Genomic DNA, 27713 nt, shown 5'->3' on the forward strand with positions numbered 1-27713 from the left:
TGTTGCTAACAAATAAACAAACAAAAACAAAACCTCCTTGACGGAGGTAATGAGCATAAACATTCCCTTCTAAGAAATACAAATTATTAACAATGAAACAAAGTCAGTGATGTTATAAATATGTGTCTTTATTTGATCAAGTTTGAAGCAAGTATGACAACAGAAAACTTCCTCACTGAGGGAAACAAACAGCTTCAAAATGCGTGGCACATCCATAACTAAAGGTGGAAAACTTTTAAAATGAAACATGAGAAACAAAAATGATCTCACTCCAAAACGCACAATTGACATTCAAAGTCTTATAAAAATTTAAAATATATATATTTATATCAGAAAAGTAAACAAAAATTCAAAACAGCAGGAAACTCCATTCTGCAAAACACCTGTAAAAGCATGTTACTGCATTACAGAGAATAGGCAACATAAAAAGCAAGATTTTAAATTAACACATGTCCACACTACATAACCTACAGCAAAATCTGTGTGTGTGTGTGTGTATGTGCACGTCAGTGTGTTTACGTCTGAATGTGTGTGCTCGACAGAGTGGAAGCCTTGCGAGTGCTGGTAGCGGTGACTGGGCTCAAGGCTGGTTGATCTGACCCATGAACAGAACGGTGCCGGTGGGATTATGTCTGATGAGGAAGAGGAACGGCCTGTCCACCGTAACCCAGGGGGGAGAAGACCGAGCCATCAGGATGGCAGCTGAGAACAACAAAAGCAAAACCTGGTGAGCAAAGATTGTTCCTCCAGATGATCAGGTCGTTATACAGAATCCGGCGTCGGATGTCAACACTGCAGTCGGAGACGAAGCGCACGCTGCAAATACTCACTAGTGGCAGCCGCAGCTTTGGTTCCGTCTTCGTTCACCACGATTTTGGCTTTCTGGAGAGCCTTGGACACGTGAAGCGACTCGGCACCTGAAGGGACAGTAACCGCTCAGTCCAGCTTCAAACACGCATCGTTAGCTTTAATGACACACACACACACACACACACACACACACAGTCCATCCAACAACTTCCTGCACATTACGCCTGATGCAGCACTCTTCTCAGGACCGTGCAGCAAACGGATACTAAGAGCAGCATGTTTGTGCTTTACCGCGTACTCTGGGATCCCCAAGGAAAACTCCTTGTGAGTACTAGCAGTAGAAAATACATCCGAGCCTCGAATAAATAATGAGAGCAAAAGGCGAAAAGCAGAAACATCGGCCCTTCCTAATGGAGCTGCTGCGTCTACCCGTCTCTGGGAGGTTACGTTTTCACCGGTGTCCTTCTCAAACGTTGGCTTGTCTGATCCAGATGAGGGAAACAATCCAGGAATTCATTTTGTATTCTTGACAATTTAAAAATGAACCTAAATGTAGTTTTTTCTGGAAGTAAACCTCTGGGTTGCACCACGGCGACGCCTCACGTTCACGCCACACGATGGCACTGCAGCACTTTCAGCTCGAGAGTCCTCCCTCGCGTCACACCGACCCGCTGAGCCGCTCCTCGTCTGGCCGTGGCAGTAAACAGCCAACAAGGCTGCCATATTCTCAAGCCTCCCTCCTACCCGAACGAGCCTTGCGTAAATTCCCTGAGGCCCCGCCTCACTTTCAGGGGTCTGCACCGACTGCGCGTTCACTCACTGATGCGTCTGAAGTCAGCTTTGTCCGCGGTGAACATGTCTGTCATTCCCAGCGCTTTCAGGGGCGCCTTCAAATCCACCTCGGCATCGGCGGTGAACCTACAGACACACACACACGGCGTTACAATCGGTCAGGGGCGTGCTCAGGGCAGACGCTGCTGCACGCGGCGGGCCTCACTTGGGGATGAACAGGCGGACTTTTCTCATGCGCATCAGTCGGGTCCAGCTCTGGACTGTGGCCGTGCTGATGTGAGGGATAAGCTGGGCCAGAGGCGCGTCCGCTTCATGAGGCAGAGCGATCAGCATGCTGACGGCGTTGCCCTCGTAGGCCAGCTCGATCACCTTGTACTTCAGGCCCTGGGGTGTGGTGGCCACGCCTGGCAGGAAGCAGCAGGTCAAGGGTTAAAGATTTCGCTGGTCACGGCTGAGTCATCCCTACCGTCAGCGAGTCAGACGACTCATTTCTTATCGTCAGCTTTTTTTTTTTTTTTCTATACTAGTCCTTTCAAGAAGACGCATGGCTGACTGTGGGACACTAAAAGGACAAGTTTCCTTTAAAAAAAAGAAACTTGTACATTAAAGGCTTTCGGATTCACAAATGTGTGAAGCTCAACATGTCTCTCTCTCTCTCTCCCCTTTGAGAGAGGGCACACATCCCAGGAATGATGCAAGGAGATTGAAATAACTATGTTTCCCTGAAACATCTGGGTCGTTTCCTCGCAGCTCCTGCGGGAGATCCTTGTTCACCTAAAGCCTTGGATGAGAGTTCTGAATTCCCGTAAGAGCCTCTTTTCCTTTAAAAATGTTTTCACACCAACAATGAAAATTTCTAAACGATGAAATTTAGCTCTGTTGGCAAAACTTGAATTCAAATTTTATTTGAAGTTGAGCTTTTGGATTTTGCCGTGAATTTAATGTGAACATTTTCCATGAGTTATTTTAAGAAAATTCATAACATGAGCTCGGAAATTCTGGATGAATGACTTTAAAAAAAATATTTAAAGCTACCCAATCATTCACTTTTATCAAATTTCACTTGATGGTTTCCTTCATTTTTCAAGGCAAAATGTTAAATATTTTCCGGTTCCAGCTTCTTAAAATGTGAAGATTTCCTGCTTCTCTGCATCGTTTCTAACTCTAAATGAGAAACAGCTTTTGGGGTTTGGAGTTTTTGGTTAGAAACGCAATTTGGAAGCAACGTGAAGTTGTCCCTTTGGACTCTGGGAAATACTAATGAGAATTTTAGAACCGATCAGAACATCATGAACATAATAAACTGCTAATGAGAATGGATGTCAGTGGCCGCCCCCCAGTGATGAATTAAACAGTTACCAACCCCCCCCCCCCCCCCCCCCCCAAACTAAGATATGCAACAACAAATGAAGAAAGATAAATGTGGAAGTCACAGCGGTAGCAGACTCATCCCACATCCATCCATGTCCATTAAGCTGATCACGGAACGTCTTGTTCTGAAGCCATTCAGCCCTCCATCCAGCCCCCCCCGGTGGACCTATCTGCTGCTGCTCACCAGGCCAACCCACCTAAATATAGAAGGCTGACTGCGATGCCATTTCATTTCACGCCGGACTAAGTAATGTCCAGTTAACGTGTGGCATGACTTGGCCTTGAATTTTCTTACACGCTGAATTATGAATGAAGTAGCAAACGCCCGGGAGAGCAGCGAAAACAGCGAGCGAGGTAAAAGCAGCTTTGTCAACACATCAGACATGCAGACTGAACCTCTTCATGTCTGATTGAAGACCCTTTTCACCTCAATTCAGTTCCAAATGACTCGCCCCCACGTTGCAGTCACCTCCTGGCACGAAACACCTTAAATTGTTATTCCGCGGTGAAACACGAGGACGGACGTCTCTCAATAAGCGTTACAAGACGTCTAAAAAACAGAAATCAGCCGGCCGTCGGATCGAACCGCTCACTGGTGTTGAAGACGGACAGTTGGGACATCATCGGGACGTCGTACACATTTCCATTCCCTGCGCTGAAGGGCCTCATCTTGGTGTTCTCCGGCTGGAAGCGGGACGTCCACGAACCTTTGAAGTAGACGGCGTTGACGGCGACCAGACGAGTCAGAGGGGACTCCAGCATGTCCGCTTTGATCAAGCTGGGGATGTGACCTGGATGAAAACGCAGCAACGGGAGCAGTTTCCCAGTCAGAATGGCCCATTTAAGGCCGCCACTATCAGGCGTTACACCGCAGTCTTTCTCATCGACACATCGCAAACTGGATTCACAGGCACATAAACAGCTGTCTAAAAAAACATCATGCATGTGGGGCTCTCTCTCCCCCTCTCTCTCTTCCCCACTGTGATCTGCAAGCCAAAAAAAGCGGACCGTTTTGATGACGTCTATCCGGTCCGCTCCCCCCCCCCCCTACCTTTGGTCTTATTGTTGACCCACTGATTGATTTCATCTGCTGCCCCATCCGGGTCGCTGAAGTCCAGGTTCCTGCTCTCGCACTGGAAGTTGGCTCTGTTGGTGGCTACGAAGGCCTCCTGCAGGGGGAAGCCCTGCTGGCTGAACATGGCGTTGGCGATCAGCACGGCATCCTGGTTGGATTTAGCCGTCAACGTCTTGTGCAGCTTCTTCAACATCTTGTACGGACCTGCGCAGATTAACTCAGATAGATTACGGTTTGCCTTAATTTGGCTGCAGAGATCCAATTTGTTTGTTTCAAATACTGAAACCCGAGTATCCCGCGGCAACCGTACCGTTTTTCTTGTAACGCAGAGCAGCGAGAACTTGCTTCCGAGTCTCTCCCTGGGCTCCAGGCAGTAACATCCCGAGGATGGAAGCGACCCCATGGGGTGAAAGCACCACATTTTCCAGGGACTTCGCGCGGACCACTTTCTGAAACACCCGCATGCCGAGATCGGAGCCGCGTTCGCCGTAGGAGGGAGGCTGGGACAGCGCATTGCCACGGCCGCACCAGATCGCCAGCGCGAACAGGCTCAACAACGAAGGGCACTTCATTTTGAACTCACCTAAAGGAGAAACAGAGAGAGGTCGTCGTGTTTAGTCCTTAATACCCTCTCAGGATCGTCAATGTGAGACCTGCAGCCGGAACAAGTGAAATATGACTGGAAACATCAGGCCATGACTTTTCCTTAAAAACACCTCCAACACAGTCCAGTGTCTGTTTCCACGTGACTCATCGTGGAACTATGAGCAACAGAAGCCTGCAGGGACTGACTAACTCAGTCTAAATATTACAGTCTAACCGTTATTTACCCTACCGACACCGGACTCTTTCATTTTAGACCAAAATAAATCTTTCAAACCATTTAGAGGACACCCACATTTTGCATTGTAAAGAAAAGTGAAGGAAAAGAAATCTGGATCTGCATCATTTTTTGAGTTTCTTTTGGCCCGTACTTCACCCCCCAACCAACATATTTGATAAAAATGCATTCCGTACACAAGGAGACAAACGACAAAGCCTTCTTTGATGAAGTCCAAATTTAACTGTTTGATTATTTATACTGAAGTTAGGGGGTGTATCCCGATGTAAAAAAGCAAAAACGCATAATATCTCTTTAATCGGGAAATCCAGTATGCGGTGCATTATGTACAAAAAAAAGAATAAGCATTTTTAGATTCCTTTTGTGTGTAATTAAATAAAATAGTGTAACGTGAAACGCCACTATTACCCCAACAATTAAAATCAGCGTTCCTGTGAGGCGTTTAAGTAAATTGTTTATAATTAATTTAGTATGTCGAAATCCACCTGAGGTTAAAGCTGCAGTTCTAGCTGTGCTCGGAGCCACTTACTGAGCTTTATGTGTGTCTACGAGGTGAATCTAATCACGAAACATGAAAATAGTTGGATACTCTACTACAAAAGTAACGTTTAAACGCCAGTTCTTACCTATCTGTGGCCGGATGACGCCGGGTCGTTTGTTCCGCAGGTGAATAATGCAGGCTTGTTAGCCTCGTCTTTCCTCGGTGATTCAACCGGTAACGAGAAAAATCCCTTTATTCGACTGAAAGTGAGACCTAGCAGTCTCAAAAAACGACTCCCCCGGATTGTGCTCCGCCTGCAAACCAAACACCGAGCGTGTGGTAAATTTCCATTAGTCTCAAACACAACACGAGTTTCCGTTTGGCTTTTCAATATAAAAGATAATTCCACGACTCATCGTTAATTAACAACCGATTCCAGCCCCACGTTATTTATGATAAGACGCCCATAGATACACGCTGATATAGATATATATATATACTTATTTATTTTTGCTCTACCTACTTCGGTGATTTTGTAGTTAATATTTTCATCAGAAAGAATCACCGAAAGGAATTCAGCTACTTCCGGTACGTTTATGCCACCTTTAGAGAACTGTACACGCGTGTTTACAGCAAGAAGGGAGCGATAGATGTTTTAAAATATGTAATATACAGTTATCTGTGATTGTTTTGTCACGGTCCATGAAAGATTTATGTAGAACTCCGATATGTTGTAATTTATGCAATCACATAAGAACAGGAACACACCAGATCAGTAATATCACCACTAAAGTGCTTTCATTTTTATTTTATTTATTTACATTTACAAACCTCTTGGTTATAGAATGTGTTATGTAAAATCTGGGATAGCTCGCAAATAATTTAAGACCATTTATAAAAGGACCCGGTGATATAGAAAACACACACACCTGAAAATGGTCAAGGCTCAATTACATCCTTGTTTCAGCCAAAGAGAGGATTATGAGTGGGTGCAATGAAGTATGAAATACAGGGGATGGAGTAAGAACGTATGGGCAGTTATGATTACATTCAATGTCTACCATAAGAAAGACTGGATTGTATTAATACTATACATTACTTCAACTTGAATAGTTTCACGCAACCTCTGACTGAACCCACAGGCGGTGGCATTAAGAACACGCAGCATAAAGTGGACCGGGCTTTATTCAGAGCAGGACACGGGCTGTTTTGAAAATAAACAGAACAAGGGGATGGGATGGGGGGGGTGTCATGGTGCTTTGAGGAAGTAGCAAATGAACACACAGCTGTGTAATGTAGCCTAATCATGACAAGCAACGCTGCTTCCATCATGCTACATAGAACGCTGCAACACAATCACAAGTTCCAGAAGTTCTTAAAGTGCCCATTATTATGTCATCCCTGGGTCCGGTAACGCTATCGTCACGCTCCTGTTATGCAGCCGTTACAACATTTTCGTCCCACTCTTATCACCAAACAAGACCACGCTTGTGCCGCACAAGACCGGATACGTGCACGTTTGTGCAACACATCTCTTATGTAGAGTCCTGAATTGGAACAAACGAAAGTTTGGTCTTTTTCTAAGGGCTGCCTGTTTAAACGTGACGCTCAGTGTGCTGTGGGACCATCCAATACGATATAACAATACAGAGATTTGGAAATCTGGTCTGATTTGGATTCTGATGAACTTACTGATGACTTTTGTTTAGAAAATACTTCACATTTCCATTGGTTGCCATGAAAGATGAAGTTAAAGGCTGGCTGTCCAGCAAAGGGTTAATACTGTAACAATGCAAGAAAAGGCAGTGAAACTGTGCATTGCATTGCAAAATGTGATGTTTTTAATTTGCCAGACACACAATGACAAAATCAACAATGAAAATGATTGCATATATTGTTCATGCTTATGATTGTTTTAAAGAATATTTCCTTAGTCTTCTGGTAAATATTTGAAATCTTACATGCGAGTCCAACTACATGACATAATTCATTAAAGTTACAGTTAACTTTACCCAGGCAAAGGTCAACATTTCCATGAAGCAGTTTGAATTGTTCATTATATTCATCTTTGCAACGTCAACTCAGAATTATCAGAAAACGCACCTTAAACTGTATAAATCACATTTGTTTATTCGCTCAAACAATGCCTCCACCCATCGGAAATACCTGAACCGAGTAAAATACCTTAGGAAAGCTTTCTTAATGTGGCGGTAAAACATAATCAGCAGCCTCAATCCAGCATCAGTGATGTAGCGAAGCTGGCTGAAGGTCATTGCTTCAGCCACTGCTGCAGAATTGCGAAGATGTGTTCGCGGGCCAGAGTGAGCTGTGGGGGATCCTCGCTCCTGGGAGGGTACATGTTGGCACAATGGGCTGTTCCTGGATCGGGGGGGAAATCATTACCAGTGAGACTTTATGGGTAATAAGAACAAATTTCCACCCAAGAAACATACTTCACAACAAGCTATTGTTCTCAATATATAGCTATTGCCACAAACAAAGTGAGGAGGGGGATGTTTATATTTCATTTCTGGATCCCAACTCAGAATAAAGAAACCCTGAACAAAGACTTTCATAATATCAAGTGGGACCTTTTGCAAATTAGAGATTTTAATTTGTTAATTTCCATATTTGCAAGTTAGATTTGCTTCATTTGCAGGTCTCCGATACTCTGTAATATTTAGCAAAAAAAAAAAAATGCTTTAGGCACACAATGAAGTACTGAAGTAATGCTTAAAACTGCAGGTCAAATTTAGGCTCCTTATGAGAGTACAGATATCAAATGTTGACTACCGGTACTTGCTTGATTCACTTTTTAATGAAACTTAAATAGTTCGTCACCTAAACCGAATTAAGTTTGAGTACCAACATGTTAAATAAACAAATAAATGAAAAATAAAAATAAACATCAAGCATTTTTTAAAGGCTGACCTAACCAAGTATGTTTGGCGCTGCAAGAGGGCGGGACACGTGGAGACGGACCCTCAGGCTCCACCGACCGAGCCAAACGTTCCTCAGGTGTATTTTCCGTCTCACCTTTGATGAAAATAGCAGGGAGGTCCGGGGTGATGTCCTGCGTGATTCCCAAGGCATGCCAGGGGTCAATGGACCCGTTAGGAAAAACTATTCTGGTGGAGTGGATGTCGTAGCCGCTGTAATATTCATTGGTCTCGGCCACACTTTCTTCCAGCGCCTCGGCGCTGACATTGTAGAACGCCGCGCACTGTGCCAAATAAAACCTACAAGAGATTACCAACGCGAGTGAACCCGGAGGCGAATAAAACACCCAGAGCCAGATGTGCAAATGGCAGTTAGCGTGTCGGACAGGAGGTTCTGTTCGCGTTGAGTCTACTCACTGAAGAGGGAAGCCGGCAAAAGGTTGGTTGGGTGAGTCGGTGCTTTGGTAGAATCCGAACTCGGTGCAGGTCTGGTAGGTCCATTGTCTCGCTGACAACACACATATACAACATTTAAAAGTGGCGGTTCTTGTAAATAAAGGCACTCAAAACCCACATGAGGTGGAGGGAGGGGGGGGGGGGTTGTGAAGGCACATCCATGCGGCTTTTCAAGACACCACTTCCTATTCCAGCCCTCCCACTCATGGAACAGAAGTGGGAATTGTAACCACCAACAATCACAAGAGAAATGCTATAAAAATAAGAACTCCTTGGTTGTTTGTTTCGCAATAGGAGAGCATTGTGGAGCATTTAAAGGCCCACCTCCCGTCGAAGCGGGTCCATCCCAGGAGATGTTCATCATTTCTCTGCGTAAGGTACTGAAGCCGACATTCAGGCATTCTATAGAGAAGGCTTCCATCATGAGGCGGGCCACGGCAGCGTAGCGGGCATAAGGTTCCCCCCGGGAGGCGTCACCCATCACGCCACACAGCACTTTAATGGTCATCCCAGTGTCTTTAACCCCCTAAATGGGTAGAAGACAGAAAAATAAAATCATGGAAATGATGCGACTGTTAGGAGTTCAGTGGAGATATCGCCGAGAAGGAAGGATATCTTAAACTTTCTGAAAAGGCTATTTTGTTGTGCCTCAACACCCAGTAACAGCCCACTGCGTCCTGCTAAATCAGCATTCTACCGGGATGAGATGCCATTTCTGTCCGAGCGTTGTCAACGCTGATCATGAAGGTCATAAAAAAAAAAAAAAGAATCTGGATCACCACCAAATTCTGATGAACGTTTCCTTCCCTCAACTCCTCTGAATCAAACGAATTGAACTTTTCTTTTTTTTTTTTAGCAAAGACGTGACCTTGGCAGAGGCAACGAGAAGAGCACTCAGCAGAGCGACTCCTCTGCCAAGGATAAACAATCATTTTTAATCTGATTAAAAACCTCGTCCAATACAAACGGCGTAAGCAAACTTCCTGGGAGGATGAAAGGAAGAGCGTCCCCAACATAGCCACTAGACACACGGGTATGCATCCCTGGAGGTTTGCAACAAAATTACAACAGAAGTTGAATAACACAGATGGATGAAGGTCTATAAGGGTGGGAATGGAACCGTCAACTCATGGTGACCCATTTCCCGCTGACCAGCGGTTCTCTTTGGCAGTACACCATGAACCAGGAAGCTGTTGGAAAGTTGCCCCATTTCCGGTCTAAACCGGCCTTAAACAGCAGGTAATAAAATAAAATAAAGTAGAGGAGTAAATATTTGGTAATGGTTTCAGCTCCTACGGGAGAAGCGAGGGGGTTAACAATGAATGACCTACGACGGGGAATCCATTTGCATCTTCCGAGTAAAACCCCAAACTGCGGCGTTACATAAGGGCCTTCCGTGTTTTATAAAGCACCCCATTGATAACCCCTCAACTGTGAAGCCCCTGCTCTGACTGATTGAGTTACACCTTACCAAAATGCCTCCGTGGTACCTAAAACCCGGCGGCTTGCTAAACCCGGCTCTTTGTATCAGAGGCTGCGGTGGACCCTGCGGCCCACCGGTCCCCGCAGTTCTTTTATAAGCGCCTCTTTAGCCAGGGGCGACAGGAAACCACAGAGACCACAGAGCCTTTTGTTACTTTTTCGCATCAGCTTATTGGTAACCGGACTCACGTCTCCTCGAGGCAGCATGGGGGCGGGGGGGGGGGGGCAGAGAGGGGATGGGACGGAAAGAAGAAAAGAGGTGGAAAAAAAGGGGTGACTGGTAAGTAAGGGCGCACAAAAAGGTGGAAACAGCTACATTTTACCATCAGCGTAATACACATGGAATACATTTTTAATAGTCTGATATCTGGGTTTTCATGCCCAATGATAATCAGAGCTAAAAATAGCGACTGTTGGCACAAATTGATCCGAATCTTCTTCCAAATCCTTGATTCGTGAGGCGTTACAAATTCTTGGAAACGGTTTATTCCTTCTCTCACCTCAAATTCCCGGTTGTCTCTATTGTATTGGACCACATCCATGAAGTTGCCAGCCAGCGTTTCCAGGAAAAGGCCCAAGTCCATGTCTGTCTGGATCTGTAATTTGGAACACAACCTGAAGGTAGAGAGGGGAAGGGGAAGGAGGAAGAAATTGGATCACAATGGAGGTGCAGAAGAAGGGGGGGGGGGTTGTGAACATGGAGAGAGAAATAGAAGGTTCAAACCAGTCTGTTTGGCATTTGTTAACAGAAAATTAAACCTTCACAGAAAAGGACATCAAAGCCGTTTCATCATAGAAGCTGCTGTAGAATTACTTCAATCAGATCCAATTTCCATGGCTGACTGGCCAGATGCTTGAGACAACATGAATACAGCCAGCGGTTTTTGTCCTTGAAACAATGCATGTAATGCCGGCGCTGATTCCACAAACATTTAGGATGATATACATCAATCAAGTCAAAAAGTCACATTTAGTTTTTTCAAATGATGTAGAGAATGTGTGGGTGAGACGCTGTACTTGAAGTCTTTGGTGATGTTGTCATAGGTTTTGGGGTCCTTCAGGCGTTCCACAAGGGCATCTGAAGCCTGTTTTACCAGTAAGGGGCACTCTGGATCCTCTGAGGCCAGTGAACGCCACACGACTTCCAAGTACTCTGAGGAAACATAAAAATAGAGGAAGTGTACACAAATAAACCGGAGTCAAATATACAGAACTATTTTCAGGCACTGAAGAATAGAACCAATTCAACTCGGTGGATTGGCCCAGTTCAAGTGCTTGTGAAAAGACCATGGTCATGGTGAAAGTTAAATAGTGAGTCAAAGTGAATTTCACAGTTGATGACATTATAAAGGCAGGCTTTGAAATGGGGAAAGTCCACGTTGCAAAATCTTGAAATAGTTTTCCCAGAAGTGAAAGCCAGACGCTGTTTTATTTGTCATAAATAATCGCATCATTCAATCAACCGCAGACTGAGAGGGAAAAACATCTCACGCTTCGACTTCGGGAAAATGCACACCGATCTCTGTGCCCCTTTTTCTTGGATGTTTTCCGACAGCGAAACAGAATGCGGCCTGCGTGTGTGTGTGCTTGTGTGTGTGTGCGCGATCGAGTCTTCCAGATAGCAGGAGGAGTGTGTGGGTGGAACAGTACAAAGCTACTCCGACCTCGAGTCAAGCCTGCAGCCTTCCGGAGGAGAATAATGGGCTTGGCCAAACACAGATAATGATCTTTCATCTGTCTGGGACTCTAACTTCCAAGACACACAGCATAACAGGAAAACTGAAGTAAATGAAAAATGCAATGGCCAGCGTGTTGTGCAGAAATGTTAACTTTTTTTTTTATATACATGTCCCAAAACAAGTCCCCCTCCTCTACACTTGCTTAAGCGAATGCTGCAATGGTATTTTGCTGTGAAGACTCCAGAAATGTTTTGGTGACAAAGGAACCTAAGTTATCTTTCCATCCAGAATTTACATTGTTTTGCGGGAACTGTTCCTTTAACCCTCAAGCGGAGCCCTATGCGATCTCACCATGTAAAATGATACAGAAATTATTTTCTTTAATGCTCCATGTGTGTCTATCACACTTAGAATTACATATATTCCAAAATATTTTAATGATAGACATATATCATCGGCTTCAGGACTTTCGCAGCGGTACATTTTTATACACGATTCATGTAAAACATGATACAGTGACTAGAGGTGGAAAATCTGTACAGATATTTTCCAGAGTTTGACCTCGCACAATTTAGGAATGACGATCAATATAAGCGAAAGTGAAGTGTGTGTGTTGTTATGTCATGCTATGCGTCCGCCCACCTGGGAAGTCAACAGTGGCCAAAACAGGGGCACTCGTGGCCACAGAGGCATGGACCAGGTGAGGATACTTCAGCCTGAACCAGGCAGCGAGGGAACCTGGGTACGACCCGCCAAATGCAACCCATTTACTGTTGGTCAGCCCCTGGGCTTCTGCCGTCACGGCGCGGAAATGCGCGAGGTCGGCCAAGGCCTGGCGACTACTCAGGAAGCGCAGGTTTTCTGTGCTGAGGTCACTACATGGAGGGAAGGGAGAATTCATCCAGTAGTATAGTCTGACTGATCATCTGCAGGATTCTGTTCTTTGAATGCTGATGTGCTGCCACCTAGTGGCTGGACAGCAGGACAGATTCAGCAAAAAAAACAAAAAAAAAAACACCAAGTTAAAATAGTGACAATAAAGGAAGTGGAAGTTACGCTGCCTCTAAAACTAAAATTCAAAAGCATGTACAGCAGCAACACTATTGATGTATTCATTAAGAAAACTGTTAGCATGGCAACGAATAAGGTTAAGAGTTGAAAAAGCGAGGTCAAACATACGGCGTTGGGTGACTCTTTCCGTAAAAGCGATGCTCCAGCATGAAGCAAAGTGCGCCGAGTTTCTCAGCATAGGTGATCCAAGCGCCATACTGCATCCACGCCGGATTGGCCGAGCCCTCGCCTCCGATCATCAGGAACACTGGGCCGCCTGGCTTGTGGAACGCATCATTGACAAAGTACCTCTGAGAGAAACAAAAAATGAGTTTGTGTCAAAGAGGAAAAAAAAGCTAGTGAGAGACGGACATTCGGGTTTCAGTCATTAGAATAAGCAAAGAAACTTATTGACCCTGAGGAAAATAACCTGCAATCAAATCGGGTCAACAGGGTGCTAAAATGTAGACGTAATGATCCAGTCAAACACCCAAGACTTAAAACAGAACTGCTACGCTCCGTCATAGCACCCAAAGTTAAATTTAATTCATTTTAAATTAATGAACAATGTATATTAAACCAACAAATTCCAAAGATTTAGATTTCTTTTTTTGTCTCTAGTTTAAACACAATAACCTTTAAAACAATCTCCACGTTTACAGAATCGAAATACGTATACCACAATATATACAATAAAATTAAATTACCGGTAAGTATCATACAAACTTAATTCCTGCCCATTCACAGCCATAATAAAACTAATGGAATGCATTGTTAACAAAGACCATTGCTAAATCTGATAACTCTGGTCACGTTTCAATGAACTGATCGACTGTTGATACGTTTGTCATAAAGAATAGCAATCAAAACAACACAAACATACTTGTTTCCACTCTCTGTCGTCTGCGCCATCGAAGTGATCCAGTCTCTGAATGAACCATTGATCTTCTAACACCGCCCCACTCGGGTGGGCGCTGTCGTCCGCTTCGTGAAACCTCCTGAACCCCTTAGAGCTATTTTCTCCGGCAACAAAGAGTGAAAACAGGATAAATATTGTTTGTTTCGTCAGAAGCGACTTAAAAAGTTGAGCAGGCATGTCGGTAAATACAAGGAAATAGAAATGGCCACGTGATTTGCTTCCCTGTAGTCACGTGATTTATCATACCGCTGAACCGCTCGCATGATATTTATCGGGACTGTATAAGAAATTAAAGCCACCATTATATATATATATATATATATATATATAATAGCGTTGAAATGTAAAAATAAATAAAAATAATGTTACGACTTACGAGTATGTGTGACGCACACACCGCATGACCTAACGAAAATAATAACTAATGTTGCTGTTATTAAAATAAGATTTAAAATAAGTAAGGTTTTCTAAGAATAAAACATATTTTGTGTCTTTTTATTTTTTTATTTTTTTTACAACTGAGTGTCACTAGTTTTGCAACATATGAACTACTCTCACTCCGCCCCTCCAGCAGGGGCAGTAACGTGAAATCACAACACGTTTTTCGTACTAAAGAAGAAGGGGTCGTTCCTCTCAGTTCCGTTTGCTCGCCGACGAGTCATATAGCCGCAACTATGGAGGAGGCAAAAAACAAGGAAAAAAAGCAGCCCGAAAAGACCGATGAGAAAGAAAAGAAGAAGGAAAAGGGGCAGCAGGCCTCTGGAAAGGACAAGGATAAGAAAGAAGAACAAGAATTGGTAAGTTTCGGGAGTTTTCTCAAATCAAATGTTCGCTAGCGAACCCTACGGGAGCCTGACATGTTATTTTGCCTTAGTCACTGCCGCCTTGACAACATGGTTGAGCAGGCCAAAAGCATTCCCACCAAAGCCAGAATGCTCATACGCTATTTGTTCCGTGTTATTTAACGAATATAGAACACTGACTTTGATTTGTTAGAAAAGTGTGGTGTTTAAAAGCCATATTGATTAACTCGTACAGTTAATTTAGCTCACTTTAGCGTAGCCTTGTTCTTGTGGCAAGACAACGTTAGCTTGCTAGTGGCTGATACTGCTAGCCAAATTTAATGCTGAATAACATGACATAACGTGAATTAGATATACTCTCACACCACATTCATTCTGTATAATCGGTGTAGTATTCATTTCAGTGTCACTGTTCATTTTATTTTTGCCTTGTAGTGAAGTGAATGGATATCCAAGTGGATTTCAATGCTAACATTCAATTGTCTAGTTTAACATGTCAGTATTCACAAGTGGCCCGAATTCGATCATGTTTGTTAGGCGGTAATAAGTACCAAATATTAGAGTTGTTAATGTACTCAAGTCCCATGAAATCAAATTAATAAACGATAGATTACAAGAGCCTTAAATACACAAGCTAAGCACTAGAAAACAGCACCACTGGCAATCTTTGGTATGAAACATCGACTTCTACGAGGGTATTCGTTTGACATTTTATTTTATAGTTGGTTTTACACGGGTAATCAAATCATCTGTGCATTTTGATATACTGTACTGTCTTTTTTTGAACACTAAAGGCTGGTGGCGAATAAACATTTTTATGTCTTTTAATTCTCAGTAACATTTACTTTTTAATAAATTCCTCCCTACTTATCAGTCAGAGGAAGACAAGCAGTTACAAGAAGACCTGGAGATGATGGTGGAGAGGCTGAGTGTAAGTATACATTTTACATTTGTACTTCTGCTTGTCACAATGTTAGACTTCATACATTCACACTTTCTTCCCATGATGACAGGAGGAGAATACAGAATTGCACCATCCTGCGCTGGAAGAGCTGCGCCGACTAATCCGCTCCTCAACCACCTCTATGACCTCAGTGCCCAAGCCATTGAAATTCCTGCGACCGCACTATGGCAAGCTCAAAGAGACCTTTGAGGGCATGGCTCCTGGGGAGAATAAGGTCAGGCGCATCAGCACTTCCCCAAAAGCCATGTCACAATTTCTAACCCACTTCTCGAGGGGAAGACTTTGAAATAGTTGGAATTTCTTGCAACGCAAAGGAATCATGTGGTGTCGGAGCTATACACGACTATTTTCTTGGTATTTACAAGTGAAGCCGTTGCCTACTCTAACCCTCCACCAATATATAACAGTACTGATGTTAATGCGGTCACCTCCAGGTCCTCACATTTAGGAATCTGGAACCATCGGTTGTTTCTTTTTGCTTGAGAAAATACTGAAATGATTCAACGACTATCAAAATGGTTGGAAGACTTTCAGTAGACTAATCGGATGACTGTCGAGAGGTCTAGTCTTAGCTAAACACTTGAAGTATAAACTCTGCATGGCGTTCGTGTTTGCAGCGTTTCTGCGCTGATGTGGTGTCCGTGCTGGCCATGACCATGAGTGGTGAGAGGGAGTGTCTGAAGTACCGTTTGCTCGGCTCCCAGGAAGAACTGGCATCCTGGGGACATGAATACGTCAGGTAAGACATACCTCTGCACGATCACATAATGCAGGTTACGGTCTTGTAGTTCTTTGACAATCCTCAACATAAATGGAGGGAATGCAGAGATTCTGTCTACCGGTAGTTTTTATTATTCCTCGAGATGAGCGGAGCGGAGTGAAGAGCAGAATGTAGGAGTGTGTTTTGTCACTTTTTTGTTTCCGGAGTTCATAAATCTTTTTATCAACACAACATCCAGGTTCCAAAGTGGCAACAGTGAATTTGTTTTTGGAGTAAATGTGTACATATCGATCAATAATTTGTAACGAGTCCTTCTACTCACAAAAGTACCTTTGTTTTACTATTTAAGGTTTTTGTCAGTAGTGAAAAGTGTAACTTAGCCTGAGATATTTGTGTCAGATGTAGGTTTCTGGAGCATAATTCAAAGATCTGAAGTCGATGGGTACATATCTCCCATGTAATGGGGAGCATTTTCATATTACCGTCCAGAATATAAATGAAATGTAACAGTTTTGATTGTTGTCACTTCATATGAGATGCAAGAAAGAACAAACGGCTAATTTTAAAACAAGTGTTTTCCATTAGATGAGACTGCCATGTCAACTTTTCAAAAGCCGGGACGTACCAGGACAAGCTGGCGCTCGACAGTTGAGAGCTACAGAGCCTTTATTGATTGAAAACAGGAAATCTGAAAGTCTATGGACACTTTTGGCTGATTACTGTTCCTCTATGTCTTCCAGGCACCTGGCAGGTGAGGTGGCCAAAGAGTGGCAGGAGGTGGAGGAAAATGACAAGAACCAGCAGGAGACGCTGCTGAAACTAGTGAAGGAGATTGTGCCCTACAACATGGCTCACAATGCAGAGCATGAGGCATGTGACCTGCTGATGGAAATTGAGCGGCTGGACATGCTGGAGGACTACATTGACGAAAACGCATACGGCAAAGTCTGCCTGTACCTCACGAGGCATGTTAAGGTTTTGCCCTCTGCCCAGAAAACACAAAGAAACCTTCTTCTGTAGAAATGTTTATTCATTTGTCGTGGACCGCTGAGCGTTTAATCTCTCAACTGTCTGAATCGCTCTTGCAGCTGTGTGAGTTATGTCCCCGAGCCAGAAAACTCTGCACTGCTGAGATGCTCCCTGAATATCTTCAGAAAGTTCAACCGTTACCCAGAGGCTCTGCGTCTGGCCCTGATGCTCAATGACGTCGAGCTGGTAGAAAACATCTTCACGTCCTGCAAAGACATGTAAGAACGATAAAAGCACACGTCCGGACCTAGAAACATGCACAGTACTTTCTATGCAAAAACGTTTTCCAAGCAGTCGCAGTTAAATCAATTTATTTTTTCAAAGAAGCTGTGTCCAGTGACAAATTATCTTTTGTTCTATTCTTTCTCCACTGCAGCCCCATTAGCGAATACTGTCTAGGAAAATAGAAAGAAGGCTTTAAAATCAGATATTTCTGCTGTAAAGTCTTTATTAATCTTCCTGTTATAGTGCTTGGTTGGCACTTTATTACGTATTTCTCCCTCGTATTGTGAGCACGACTGCCAATGGTGCTATCTTTGTCTCAGAGTAATCCAGAAGCAGATGGCCTTCATGCTGGGGCGCCACGGCATGTTCCTGGAGCTGAATGAGGATGTAGAAGACTACGAGGACTTAACGGAGATAATGTCCAATGTGCAGCTCAATAGTAACTTCTTGGCCCTGGCCAGAGAGGTAAATGTTTAGTTCCAGTTTAGGACTTTTTCTAAATTAATTACCACCCTAGTTATTAACACTTGCCATTGATTCTAAATCTTTTCTTGATTTTTAAAAAAAGTCCAAAAGGCTCCACTGAACCAACGGTCTGCCTCTTAAGGCTGTGGAGGAAGCAACAAGTGAATCTAGACATTTATGAATGAATGAGTGGAAGGTTTATGGTGATTGCACAAATGAACTTTACTCACTGGAAACTGAGAGGAGAAAGGACTGCACTGTAACAATCATTATGTATGATTCATAGGGATTTACGTTCTCTCTGTATAACGCCCGTTCGTCTTTCCTACTCAGTTGGACATCATGGAACCCAAAGTCCCCGATGACATCTACAAAACGCACCTGGAAAACAACAGTGAGTCTGTGTCTGCAGATTGAGTTTGCAGAGTTGCAACGTCGGCCGTATCTACTGCAGAGTGAGGGTGGCTGCAGAGAACTAGGAGAGTTTCTCTGTTCTGCATCATCGCTGTCCCGACTAACGCAGGGTTCGGAGGCAGCGGCTCCCAGGTGGACTCCGCTCGTATGAACTTGGCTTCGTCCTTCGTGAACGGCTTCGTCAACGCAGCGTTTGGACAGGACAAGCTGCTCACAGACGACGGCAACAAATGGTTGTACAAGAACAAGGATCACGGTAAGAGAAAGCACTCGGCATAGCTGACATGCTGCCCCCCCCCCCCCCCCCCACCTCCCATTTAACGATTGTTGATTATTTCTATTTCTGTACATCGATGCGTTTGATGCGTTTGCGTAGCGACTGATTCTTATAAATGTCTGCAGGCATGCTGAGCGCTGCAGCCTCCCTGGGTATGATCCTGCTGTGGGATGTGGATGGAGGTCTAACCCAGATTGACAAATATCTCTATTCGTCCGAGGATTACATCAAGGTAAATATCTGGCAATAAAGCGTTGGAAAAGTCTCCAAAATGTCAAGAAGTCAAAACCAGTTTTTTAGGCAAATGATGATAAATGTAATTTACCCATCTCAAAGTCTTTGAATGCCTTTCCGCCGCTCCGTGGAGCTAATTGATCCTGATGTATCATAGATTTATGGCGTTTAAAGAGGTGACTGCTATTCCGGATTTGCTTCATAACAATATGTATTTGTATATTGTATTTATTTCGCTACTGCTGGGTCAAAAAATAACACTTGACTCAAACAACTACCACCGACAAGTACCACAGATGCTGATGATTTGACTGATCACTTACAATTTTAGAAGTTATATCCAGATGAAATTAATTTTATGGTTTCTTGTGGACCGCAAATTCGTATTTGTTCAGTCATCTGTTGTTACAAAGATAGCCTTTATACAGCCTAAAGTAGTGTAATTATACAAAAATGTATTTGAGTAAAAATATGAATACATTTCTTATATGTAAGATGTGGGCGTTTGTTTGGCCTCAGTAACGGTTTCTACTCGACTGACACTTTTCACCTTGATCGTTTCTTGAGGAGAACTTCTTCTCCTCTGATACCAGTTCATGAATGTCGTTTAAGCACCGAGTGTGAACAGTTGTGTACCATTGTGACGTTCCTGTGCTTGCTTAGGAGAAAAACTGTCTGGTTTCTTTTTCTTACTCTTCCATCCGTCTGTCAGTCTGGTGCCCTCCTGGCCTGTGGCATTGTCAACTCCGGGGTGAGAAATGAGTGCGACCCGGCCCTTGCCTTGCTGTCTGACTACGTCCTTCACAACAGCAACATCATGAGGATAGGAGCCATCTTTGGGTAAATTAGATGAAATATTAGAGCAAGGATAAGGTGTCTCTGACTTTTGATGTGAACCGTCCTGTATATTCCCCTGCAGCCTTTTCACCCGTTTCTTGTTGTGATGTGTAACACCTGAAACTTTCCTGGCATCAGTAAAATGCCACTTTCTCAGAGGGCCCCTTGTCTTCCTGTTTGCAGACTCGGCCTGGCCTACGCTGGCTCCAACAGAGAAGATGTCCTTTCGCTTCTTCTTCCTGTGATGGGAGACTCCAAATCCAGCGTGGAGGTATTGATGCGCGTTTTGTGCTGCCTTCCGTTGCCATTCTCCCTCTCTTTGGTTCTGTTTTTATTCTGCGTGCGTGTCTGTTCAATCCCCAGGTGGTCGGAGTGACGGCGCTAGCATGTGGTATGATTGCGGTCGGCTCTTGTAATGGTGACGTGACTTCCACCATCGTCCAGACGATCATGGAGAAGAACGAACAGGAGCTGAAGGACTCGTATGCCCGCTGGTTGCCTTTGGGACTGGGCCTCAACCACCTTGGTAAGCACAAGCAGCCACAGGCCTCAAAATCAACAGACATAAAATACATTTTTCATTTGAGTGCATAGTTAGTCTGATAGTTTATACATTTGATTATTTTCTGTCGGAGAGTTCGATTTCGATTTGTTTTCTGAATGTTCGATTAGTCATTAAGCCATGAAAAATGGATTAGTATACGTAATTATGGTAATAATGGCGTACTGTCACCAGCAGGTGACTGTCCCGGGTTCACAGGCTGTATGAGCCGAACCGGGTTCAGTAGTAGTTTTGTTTGATGCTATGTTTGTTCCTGTTTTGTCATTCACAGGTAAAGGAGAAGCGATTGAGACGACTCTGGCAGCTCTGCAGGTCGTACCTGAACCTTTCCGTAGCTTCGCCAACACACTGGTGGATATCTGTGCATATGCAGGTCAGTCTACGCTGCTCAATGTTTACCACGTATGCTTGTCTCACTCTCCGGATCTCTTCCTGTGTTTCGTTCTGAGTAAACCACCAGGACAGACTATATCTACACATCACGCGATGTCTGCTGATGACGTAGCGCTAACGCTTTGCCTTTATCTCAGGTTCGGGTAACGTGCTGAAGGTGCAGCAGCTTCTCCATATCTGCAGCGAGCACTATGAAGCCAAGGAGAAGGAAAAGGAGGACGACAAGGACAAGAAAGACAAGAAAGACAAGGATAAAAAGGAGACCGCCGCTGATATGGGCTCCCACCAGGTAAGGACTCGGGCGTTTCTGGTTTTTATCCTCATGCATTGAATGGAGAGGATTATTGGCCGATCATTAGCTTATCCTTTGTCAGCTGTGTTCTAGATAATTGATTTTGATGTTTCCCTGTCAGGGCGTTGCTGTTCTCGGCATTGCCCTCATTGCCATGGGGGAAGAGATCGGTTCTGAGATGGCACTGCGAACATTCGGACATCTGGTGAGCCATTTTTTTCTTCCAGTTTTCTGTCCTTGTTTTGTTTTTGTTTACCTGCACATAATACTCTAGCGTTCCACAACGTCAACCCACAACTCATTTTTATAATTCCTCTATTCCTTCTGTTTTCAAGGAGCGTTCATATTTAGTAGATGCCTCTGCAGCTGTCTTTTTTTTTTTTTTTTTTTAAACCTATTTGCTTCATTCTTTTGATGCTTTACTTTATCACTAATTTGCATTTGTTCACTACATTTTCTTTGGTCGTTGTCGTTGGTCACTTTCTTCTTATCGTTGCGATGTCTTCGAGAAAAAGACGTCACAGGTCATTAAAATAATTGTAGCCAGACCATAATGTTCCTTTCGTGGTCTTCATCATGACATTTCACCATCTTAAGGCTGTTTTCTTTATTTCTTTGTTCCCGTCAGCTGCGTTATGGCGAGCCCACCCTCAGGCGAGCGGTGCCTCTCGCCTTGGCTCTCATTTCTGTTTCCAACCCCCGTTTGAACATCTTGGACACGCTGAGCAAGTTTTCCCACGACGCTGACCCCGAGGTGTCGCACAACTCCATCTTCGCCATGGGCATGGTGGGCAGCGGTGAGACCGGTTATACGTGGGATGTTACTATCTGTGTTGAAAGCTGTGGCGATGCTAATTGCATAGCTGCATGGTTCCAGCAGTGCTTCTAACAGCCTGTTGAGCCCATCCAAGGTTAGCATGGCAAAATCAACTTCTGCTGTGCCAGCGTCGCCTTCAATGGATTGAATGTTGATTTTTAATGTACCGTTTATTACTTTGATTGCACACAAATCAGATGGCTGTCAAATGACTCTTTTATTCTATCTGTGCACTGATGATTTATGTGCTGTAGGTTCACAGTAACTTTACATTTGTTATAAAAATCTGTCAGAAAGTTCCTTTTAATAAAAGGAGACTTTACTGGTGTTTCACTATCATTGAGTGGCCAAAGTACTGCATTACACGTTTCTCAATTTCAGTGAATGAGGCAACCATCTCCAGAGAACCTCTAGTCTTAACTTCCTGGACATATTTAACAGGCGTTTTATTTTTTCCATTCCCTCAGGCACTAATAACGCCCGTCTGGCCGCCATGCTGCGGCAGCTGGCCCAGTATCACGCCAAAGACCCCAACAATCTCTTCATGGTCCGGCTGGCTCAGGTGGGTGGCGACACAAAGGCCGCTCTATGCCAGACATAAGTGAATTTTTGAGAAAGTGTGGGGGGGCGGGAGGCTCCTATTGACTCTCTGCTGTTTGTTCCTCCGCAGGGTCTGACTCACCTGGGCAAAGGAACACTGACGCTTTGTCCCTACCATAGCGACAGGCAACTGATGAGTCAGGTTGCTGTAGCTGGACTGCTCACCGTGCTCGTTTCCTTCCTCGACGTCAAGAACAGTCAGTTCATTTTTCTCTCACTGTCTTCACCTCAGCTTACACAGACACACAGACTTAATCTGTCCTTTACTTTTCATTTTTGGGTTTATTCTGCCTGGGTTTTCTGTGTGTTTATATTCTCCTTGGTGTTCACTCTGTTAACAGTAATCCTGGGGAAGTCTCACTACATTCTCTACGGCCTGGTCGCGGCCATGCAGCCACGTATGCTGGTCACTTTTGATGAGGAGCTACGGCCTCTGTCGGTGTCTGTCAGAGTTGGACAGGTGAAATATTAGAAGAGAATTACTGACATAAGAAATCTGATGGGAACGGTTTTGTGCTATTTACTAATGGCCTTTGTGCCACCAAATTAGTTACTGCTGTACAAACTGAAAAACATTTTGCGCGTGAGTGGAATTTGTCCTCCAAGCAGAGTCCTTAAAGTACGGTCGTATAAACGGAACTACGACATACCTGTTGAGTCATCATTTATTTTAGTCCCCTTCCATTTGGTTGTATGTTTGGGTCAAACAGACCCCAGGAAGTCGCTGCAATAGGACAATGCAGAAGTGGTACTTTATACGCTAAATTTTTTATTATTATTTTTTTATCAAACGATATATACAATTTTAATTGGACACGTCTAGACAAGCTGTTTCCCTTGCCCCGAGTTGTTATTCTAAGGAAATAGCATTCTGGCTATAGCTTTGTTTTTATTTAAATAAATCAGTGTGGCATCTGTCTTGCTAACAACACATGGATTTCCCAAAATGTCAAATTATTCTTTAACTGTTGAGTACTGGTTAAATGCCCTAAACTCAACACTTGAGGTATTCAATGTAAAATTAATACTGAGAAATGGTATCGGCATCTAAAATCTCATGAACTCTAAGGTTTGTGTGTCTGATCTGTCTCCAGGCTGTGGATGTTGTGGGCCAGGCAGGCAAGCCAAAGGCCATTACAGGTTTCCAGACCCATACGACGCCCGTTTTGCTCGCTCATGGAGAGAGGGCTGAGCTGGCCACAGAGGAGTACCTCCCAGTCACCCCCATCCTAGAGGGCTTTGTTATCCTCCGCAAGAATCCCAACTATGAAACCTAGACTGCAACGCTGCAAAAGAGAACCCTGTTCTCACTGGCCACTTACTCTGCTCTTTTTTGTTTGTTTTTTTTAAAGAATACTCATTCATGGCTCTTGACAGTTGTTATATTTAGTTGTTTATTGCATGGCTGAAAAGAGCAAGGCGGGCCTTTTCCTCCTCTTCCCTGTGTCTTCTCACTGTTATATATGACCTGGCTCCGGAAGTAATTAAAAATTGATGCTTGGGGTCTGGTTTGTTGGATTGAGATGACACAGGGAGGGTAAAACTGGGACTTCATCAACTCCACATGGTTTCCGCACTGCTCGAATTTTGATCCTCTCCCACGTGTCCTGAAACAACTGTCTTGGGAGCTGTTCACAAACCCTTTTTTGTATGTGTCATCAGTAAATGGGGGGAAAAAAAACAAGTGCAGAGTACACATCACTGCTTACTGTGTTTTCCTCACAACTTTTGTAATTAGAGCATTTAAAAAGTATGTATTCATGTTTGTTCTGGTTTTTGTTACTTTAAAAAATGTAATCCAAAATAAACAAAATCAGATCCACATGAAGAAAATAACAACATTGATGGTTTATTGTAATTTAGCACCTTGCATATCCACTGGACACGCGTTCATTCAAGCAGGCCTGAGTCCAGAGGGAGGCGCTGCTACGGCTGTGTTCACCTGGCTACGAGCGCCGCCTGGAGATTTTGAAAGTTCAGTGGTTTACATGAACGGAAATGCGGATTTACTATTGTATATATTTTTGCAGTTCATACTATTACATTCAATTTTCTCATTCGGTATATTTACAAAGTTGGGTATCCACGATTTGGTCTGGATGGATGGTCTCCTTTCGGGGCGTAAATGTTGAAGATGTATGGATCTGTGGTTGGAAGCGCCACAGAGTTCAGATTTTCTTGCGCGTTTAAATGTATTTGTTTTTTAACAAAACCGCATAACGATATCCTGATTCGTGCGTTATAACAAAGGCGTATTCCAGAAGCAATTGCTTTGCTTTATCCCAGTTTTTATTTTAATTATTTTAAAAACATTGTTGAAAACCTCGTACAAAGCGTAATGTCGGCACTATCTTTTTATTTTATAATTGGTTTAAACTAATTTATTTCAGAGTGTTATTCACGTGAAAACTAAAAAAGTAATAAACCAGGAGATACACGCCGAAAACACGAACGGGTTCACGTGATGGGATTTTACCGGAATTACCCACGACCGGCTTCCGGGAACACTTTCCGTCCGTCCGGCTCTGCGGACTCAAGGAGAGAAAGGTAACGGCCACAGTCCTCAGCTAAATCCTTTATTTATGTCCTCAGACTGTCATGAATGCCGAATCGCGATTATATAGAGATTTGGGAAGAATATTCAAACTTTTCTTGTGCTTCGACTTTCAGTCTGGAGCTATGACGAGCCGTGGTGGGGACTTTTGAGCGGTAGCTGCCGGAGTAGTGTCCCTGCTGTTCTCAGGGATTAGCTAGCTAGCGGGTCGTTAGCATTTCATGCTAATGCGACGTGGGTGTTCTTTCTTCACTTGAGCTAACCCGGCTAGCAAGCTAACACTGCGATAAAACATCCAGGACGACTATCCACTCCTGTCTGGCCTTATGAAACATTGTTTTTTGTTTATTATAGTGTGTGGGAAGTGTTCAGTGTACTGTCGCTTCACAGTGTTGATGTTTTCGCTGGTTAAAGTGCACTAATGTCCCTAGCTATCCCGTGTGCTAGCTGATTAGTTGGCTAAATATTTGTCAATGGGTTATTCACGTAAATTCCTTTTGTCAATACGTTGTTTTGCCCCGTTTTGTTTCGATACTACTCTTAGAACTTAAAGTTGTATAGTTTGTCTTCCAGGAGTTGCTAGCATGGTTTTATATTAAATGAATGTTTGTTGTTTGTTGTTTTCTGAATAACGTACAAACTGATAAACTTGATACTTGATAGGCATGTAGTTCTGAAGCCGGTGTAAAGTAGCTCAGCATGAAAAGGTGTTTAAAGTTCTGCTTCTGAAAGTCTGCATACAGGAGGATTTATTTTAACGAGCCCAACAGACATCTACCCACCTCTCAAAGCCGAAATGTCTGTATCGCATACTGTAAAAATATTTACTTGTTGTTTTTTTTTTTACGTCATGGAACACTGAGGGTTGGGAGTCAACAGGGTCGGGACTATTGATAGGACAGTCGTTTTGAACTTTGGAAACGGTGATATTTTTTATTAAGGCCACGTTAATTTGCGTTGACAGTTCGCCGTGCCTTCAAACGAACTCTTGCGATTGAAGTTACACCTTTAATTTAGTGATTGCGGCCTGTCCCAGCGGCTACATCCTCGTTGTGATGCTGCCGTGAAACGGGGCGAGGTGTCTGCCTCACAGCAGCGGGCGTTATTTCGGGATGTCAGCGTTGTCCTAAAAGCGTTGACAGCGCTACTGTTGCGTTTAAGGCATACATATATATATAAATATATATATATATAGCTGGTTAAAACGTTCAAGCAGAACGAGTTGCTAGGTAATGGCACCAGAGGAACCATGGTACGCATTAGCTAAACAACCAGGAATGTTAGCTAACAGTTAAGCTATCACGGTTGGTGTCACTTTTCATTGATAAGACTCCCTCCCTCGTGTTGTGGGTTGTTGACGTATCGAAACGACGCTCATTTGTTGTTTTTTTAATGTGGACTTTTCGTCAAACGTATCTTGTACAGAACTCGATATCGTTTGAGGTGTGGCTGACGTGAAGCCGGTAACGTAGCCGCCAACAGCGGGAGGAACCACGTGGTAAATCCGGGGCCTAGGGAAGTTAGCAGCGTTGCTAACGGAGCGACATGCGGCAGCACGTCTCGCCCGCGTTTTTAGACGTTTCATCAAGCCGGAAAGTTCGACATTGAGGCGCTGATTATACTGCCGTGTGAATAGCTGTGTTTCGTTATACGCCGTGCGCGTGAGTAGACGGACACGCCCCTACGTCAAAGCAATGGTGCTCCACATGTTTAGCACGCGTAACACAACCGGCTAGTTAGCTTGCTGTGTCACTGCAATCTGCTGACGCTGGCGCCGTTGTCTGTCTATGTTGGAGTGTGGCGTCTCTAGTACTAGTAAATGTTTAAGTACGTATCAGGCCTGCTGGTTACCGCCAGGCAAACGTGTTAACCAAGCTGAGAGTGTGCGTCCAAAATGGACGCAGTTTTCTATGCGCGGCACCATCGAGGTATTATAGACAGATCTGCCCGTAAGATTTCGTATTTGTTTATCAAATACCAGTGCTGGAGTGTATTTACAGTCATGAATGAAACTAATGGGTTAACTGGAGTGTGGTCACAGGCACAATGCATGATGTGTCAAAGAGCGGCTGTCATGGTTTGCTTCTTGTTGCTAAACTCAAAAGCATTTAGTCTGGACATGTGTGGATTTTGGCAGAATTCTAATTCAGCAGAGGAACGTAAGGAAGGCTGGGCAGAAGCGGCTGTCCTATGCTATGTCAGAAATGTTAGAGATGTGACTGAAGCCATATTTTGCTGTTGGAGTCAGTGATGCTTGGATTATTTTTGTTTAGCTGTTGTTTGTTGTGAATAGATATGTAACTGTTTCATTCAGTATTGTTTGGTGATTGTTAAATTGGTGGTAGATTTGTACTTATACAGAACTGATTTTGTATATTAAGGTTACTTATCCTGAAATTGTCTAAATGTTTTTATCCCGTCTATGAATGATGATTGAATACTTTTTAACAGGCATATTGCTGTTAACCTTTTCCTTCCACCTCAAACAAGATATCTCTGTGGCAGATTTTAGACCTTTATCACAGGTCACAGGAAAATGAGGGGTCGATAATGGAGAAATCACGTGGAAGAGGTGATGGGCTTTGAGCAGAACGTACGATAGCGTAATGCCATAACATACCTATAGGAACG

The 27713-nt window shown here is 43.7% G+C and overlaps 4 protein-coding genes across 4 annotated transcripts in view; 2 read left to right on the forward strand and 2 right to left on the reverse strand.

The window, feature by feature from the left end:
• Positions 1–103: 103 nt before the first annotated feature.
• serpine2 (serpin peptidase inhibitor, clade E (nexin, plasminogen activator inhibitor type 1), member 2) lies at positions 104–5622 on the reverse strand. Its single transcript, XM_068745291.1, has 8 exons — positions 5516–5622; positions 4359–4631; positions 4025–4252; positions 3567–3764; positions 1808–2006; positions 1631–1728; positions 831–917; positions 104–702 (listed from the first exon to the last, which is right to left on the reverse strand). Exons 2-8 carry the CDS (start codon positions 4618–4620, stop codon positions 581–583), a joined length of 1194 nt encoding a protein of 397 aa, XP_068601392.1. The 5' UTR covers positions 4621–4631; positions 5516–5622; the 3' UTR covers positions 104–580.
• A 1586-nt stretch (positions 5623–7208) lies between these two features.
• On the reverse strand, positions 7209–14072 carry prss59 (serine protease 59, putative). The gene is made up of 9 exons (XM_068745534.1): positions 13860–14072; positions 13106–13287; positions 12569–12801; positions 11265–11400; positions 10748–10862; positions 9090–9291; positions 8727–8817; positions 8407–8609; positions 7209–7749 (listed from the first exon to the last, which is right to left on the reverse strand). Exons 1-9 carry the CDS (start codon positions 14070–14072, stop codon positions 7640–7642), a joined length of 1485 nt encoding a protein of 494 aa, XP_068601635.1. The 3' UTR covers positions 7209–7639.
• A 423-nt stretch (positions 14073–14495) lies between these two features.
• Positions 14496–24367, forward strand: psmd2 (proteasome 26S subunit ubiquitin receptor, non-ATPase 2). The gene is made up of 21 exons (XM_068745243.1): positions 14496–14692; positions 15573–15629; positions 15712–15876; positions 16280–16401; positions 17124–17348; positions 17472–17630; positions 17958–18102; positions 18436–18496; positions 18626–18772; positions 18919–19025; positions 19740–19867; positions 20048–20135; positions 20228–20390; positions 20698–20799; positions 20957–21108; positions 21233–21316; positions 21740–21908; positions 22396–22490; positions 22599–22725; positions 22870–22988; positions 23623–24367. The coding sequence occupies exons 1-21, from the start codon at positions 14570–14572 to the stop codon at positions 23803–23805; spliced, it is 2721 nt and encodes a 906-aa protein (XP_068601344.1). The 5' UTR covers positions 14496–14569; the 3' UTR covers positions 23806–24367.
• A 683-nt stretch (positions 24368–25050) lies between these two features.
• Positions 25051–27713, forward strand: part of LOC137901576 (eukaryotic translation initiation factor 4 gamma 1) — a 32632-nt gene continuing 29969 nt past the window's right edge. The window contains exon 1 of the mRNA XM_068745616.1: positions 25051–25075. The gene's annotated coding sequence lies outside the window, so the exon portion shown is untranslated. The remainder of the gene's footprint in view (positions 25076–27713) is intronic.

This window comes from Brachionichthys hirsutus, chromosome 11, assembly GCF_040956055.1.
Source record: "Brachionichthys hirsutus isolate HB-005 chromosome 11, CSIRO-AGI_Bhir_v1, whole genome shotgun sequence".
NCBI lineage: Eukaryota > Metazoa > Chordata > Actinopteri > Lophiiformes > Brachionichthyidae > Brachionichthys > Brachionichthys hirsutus.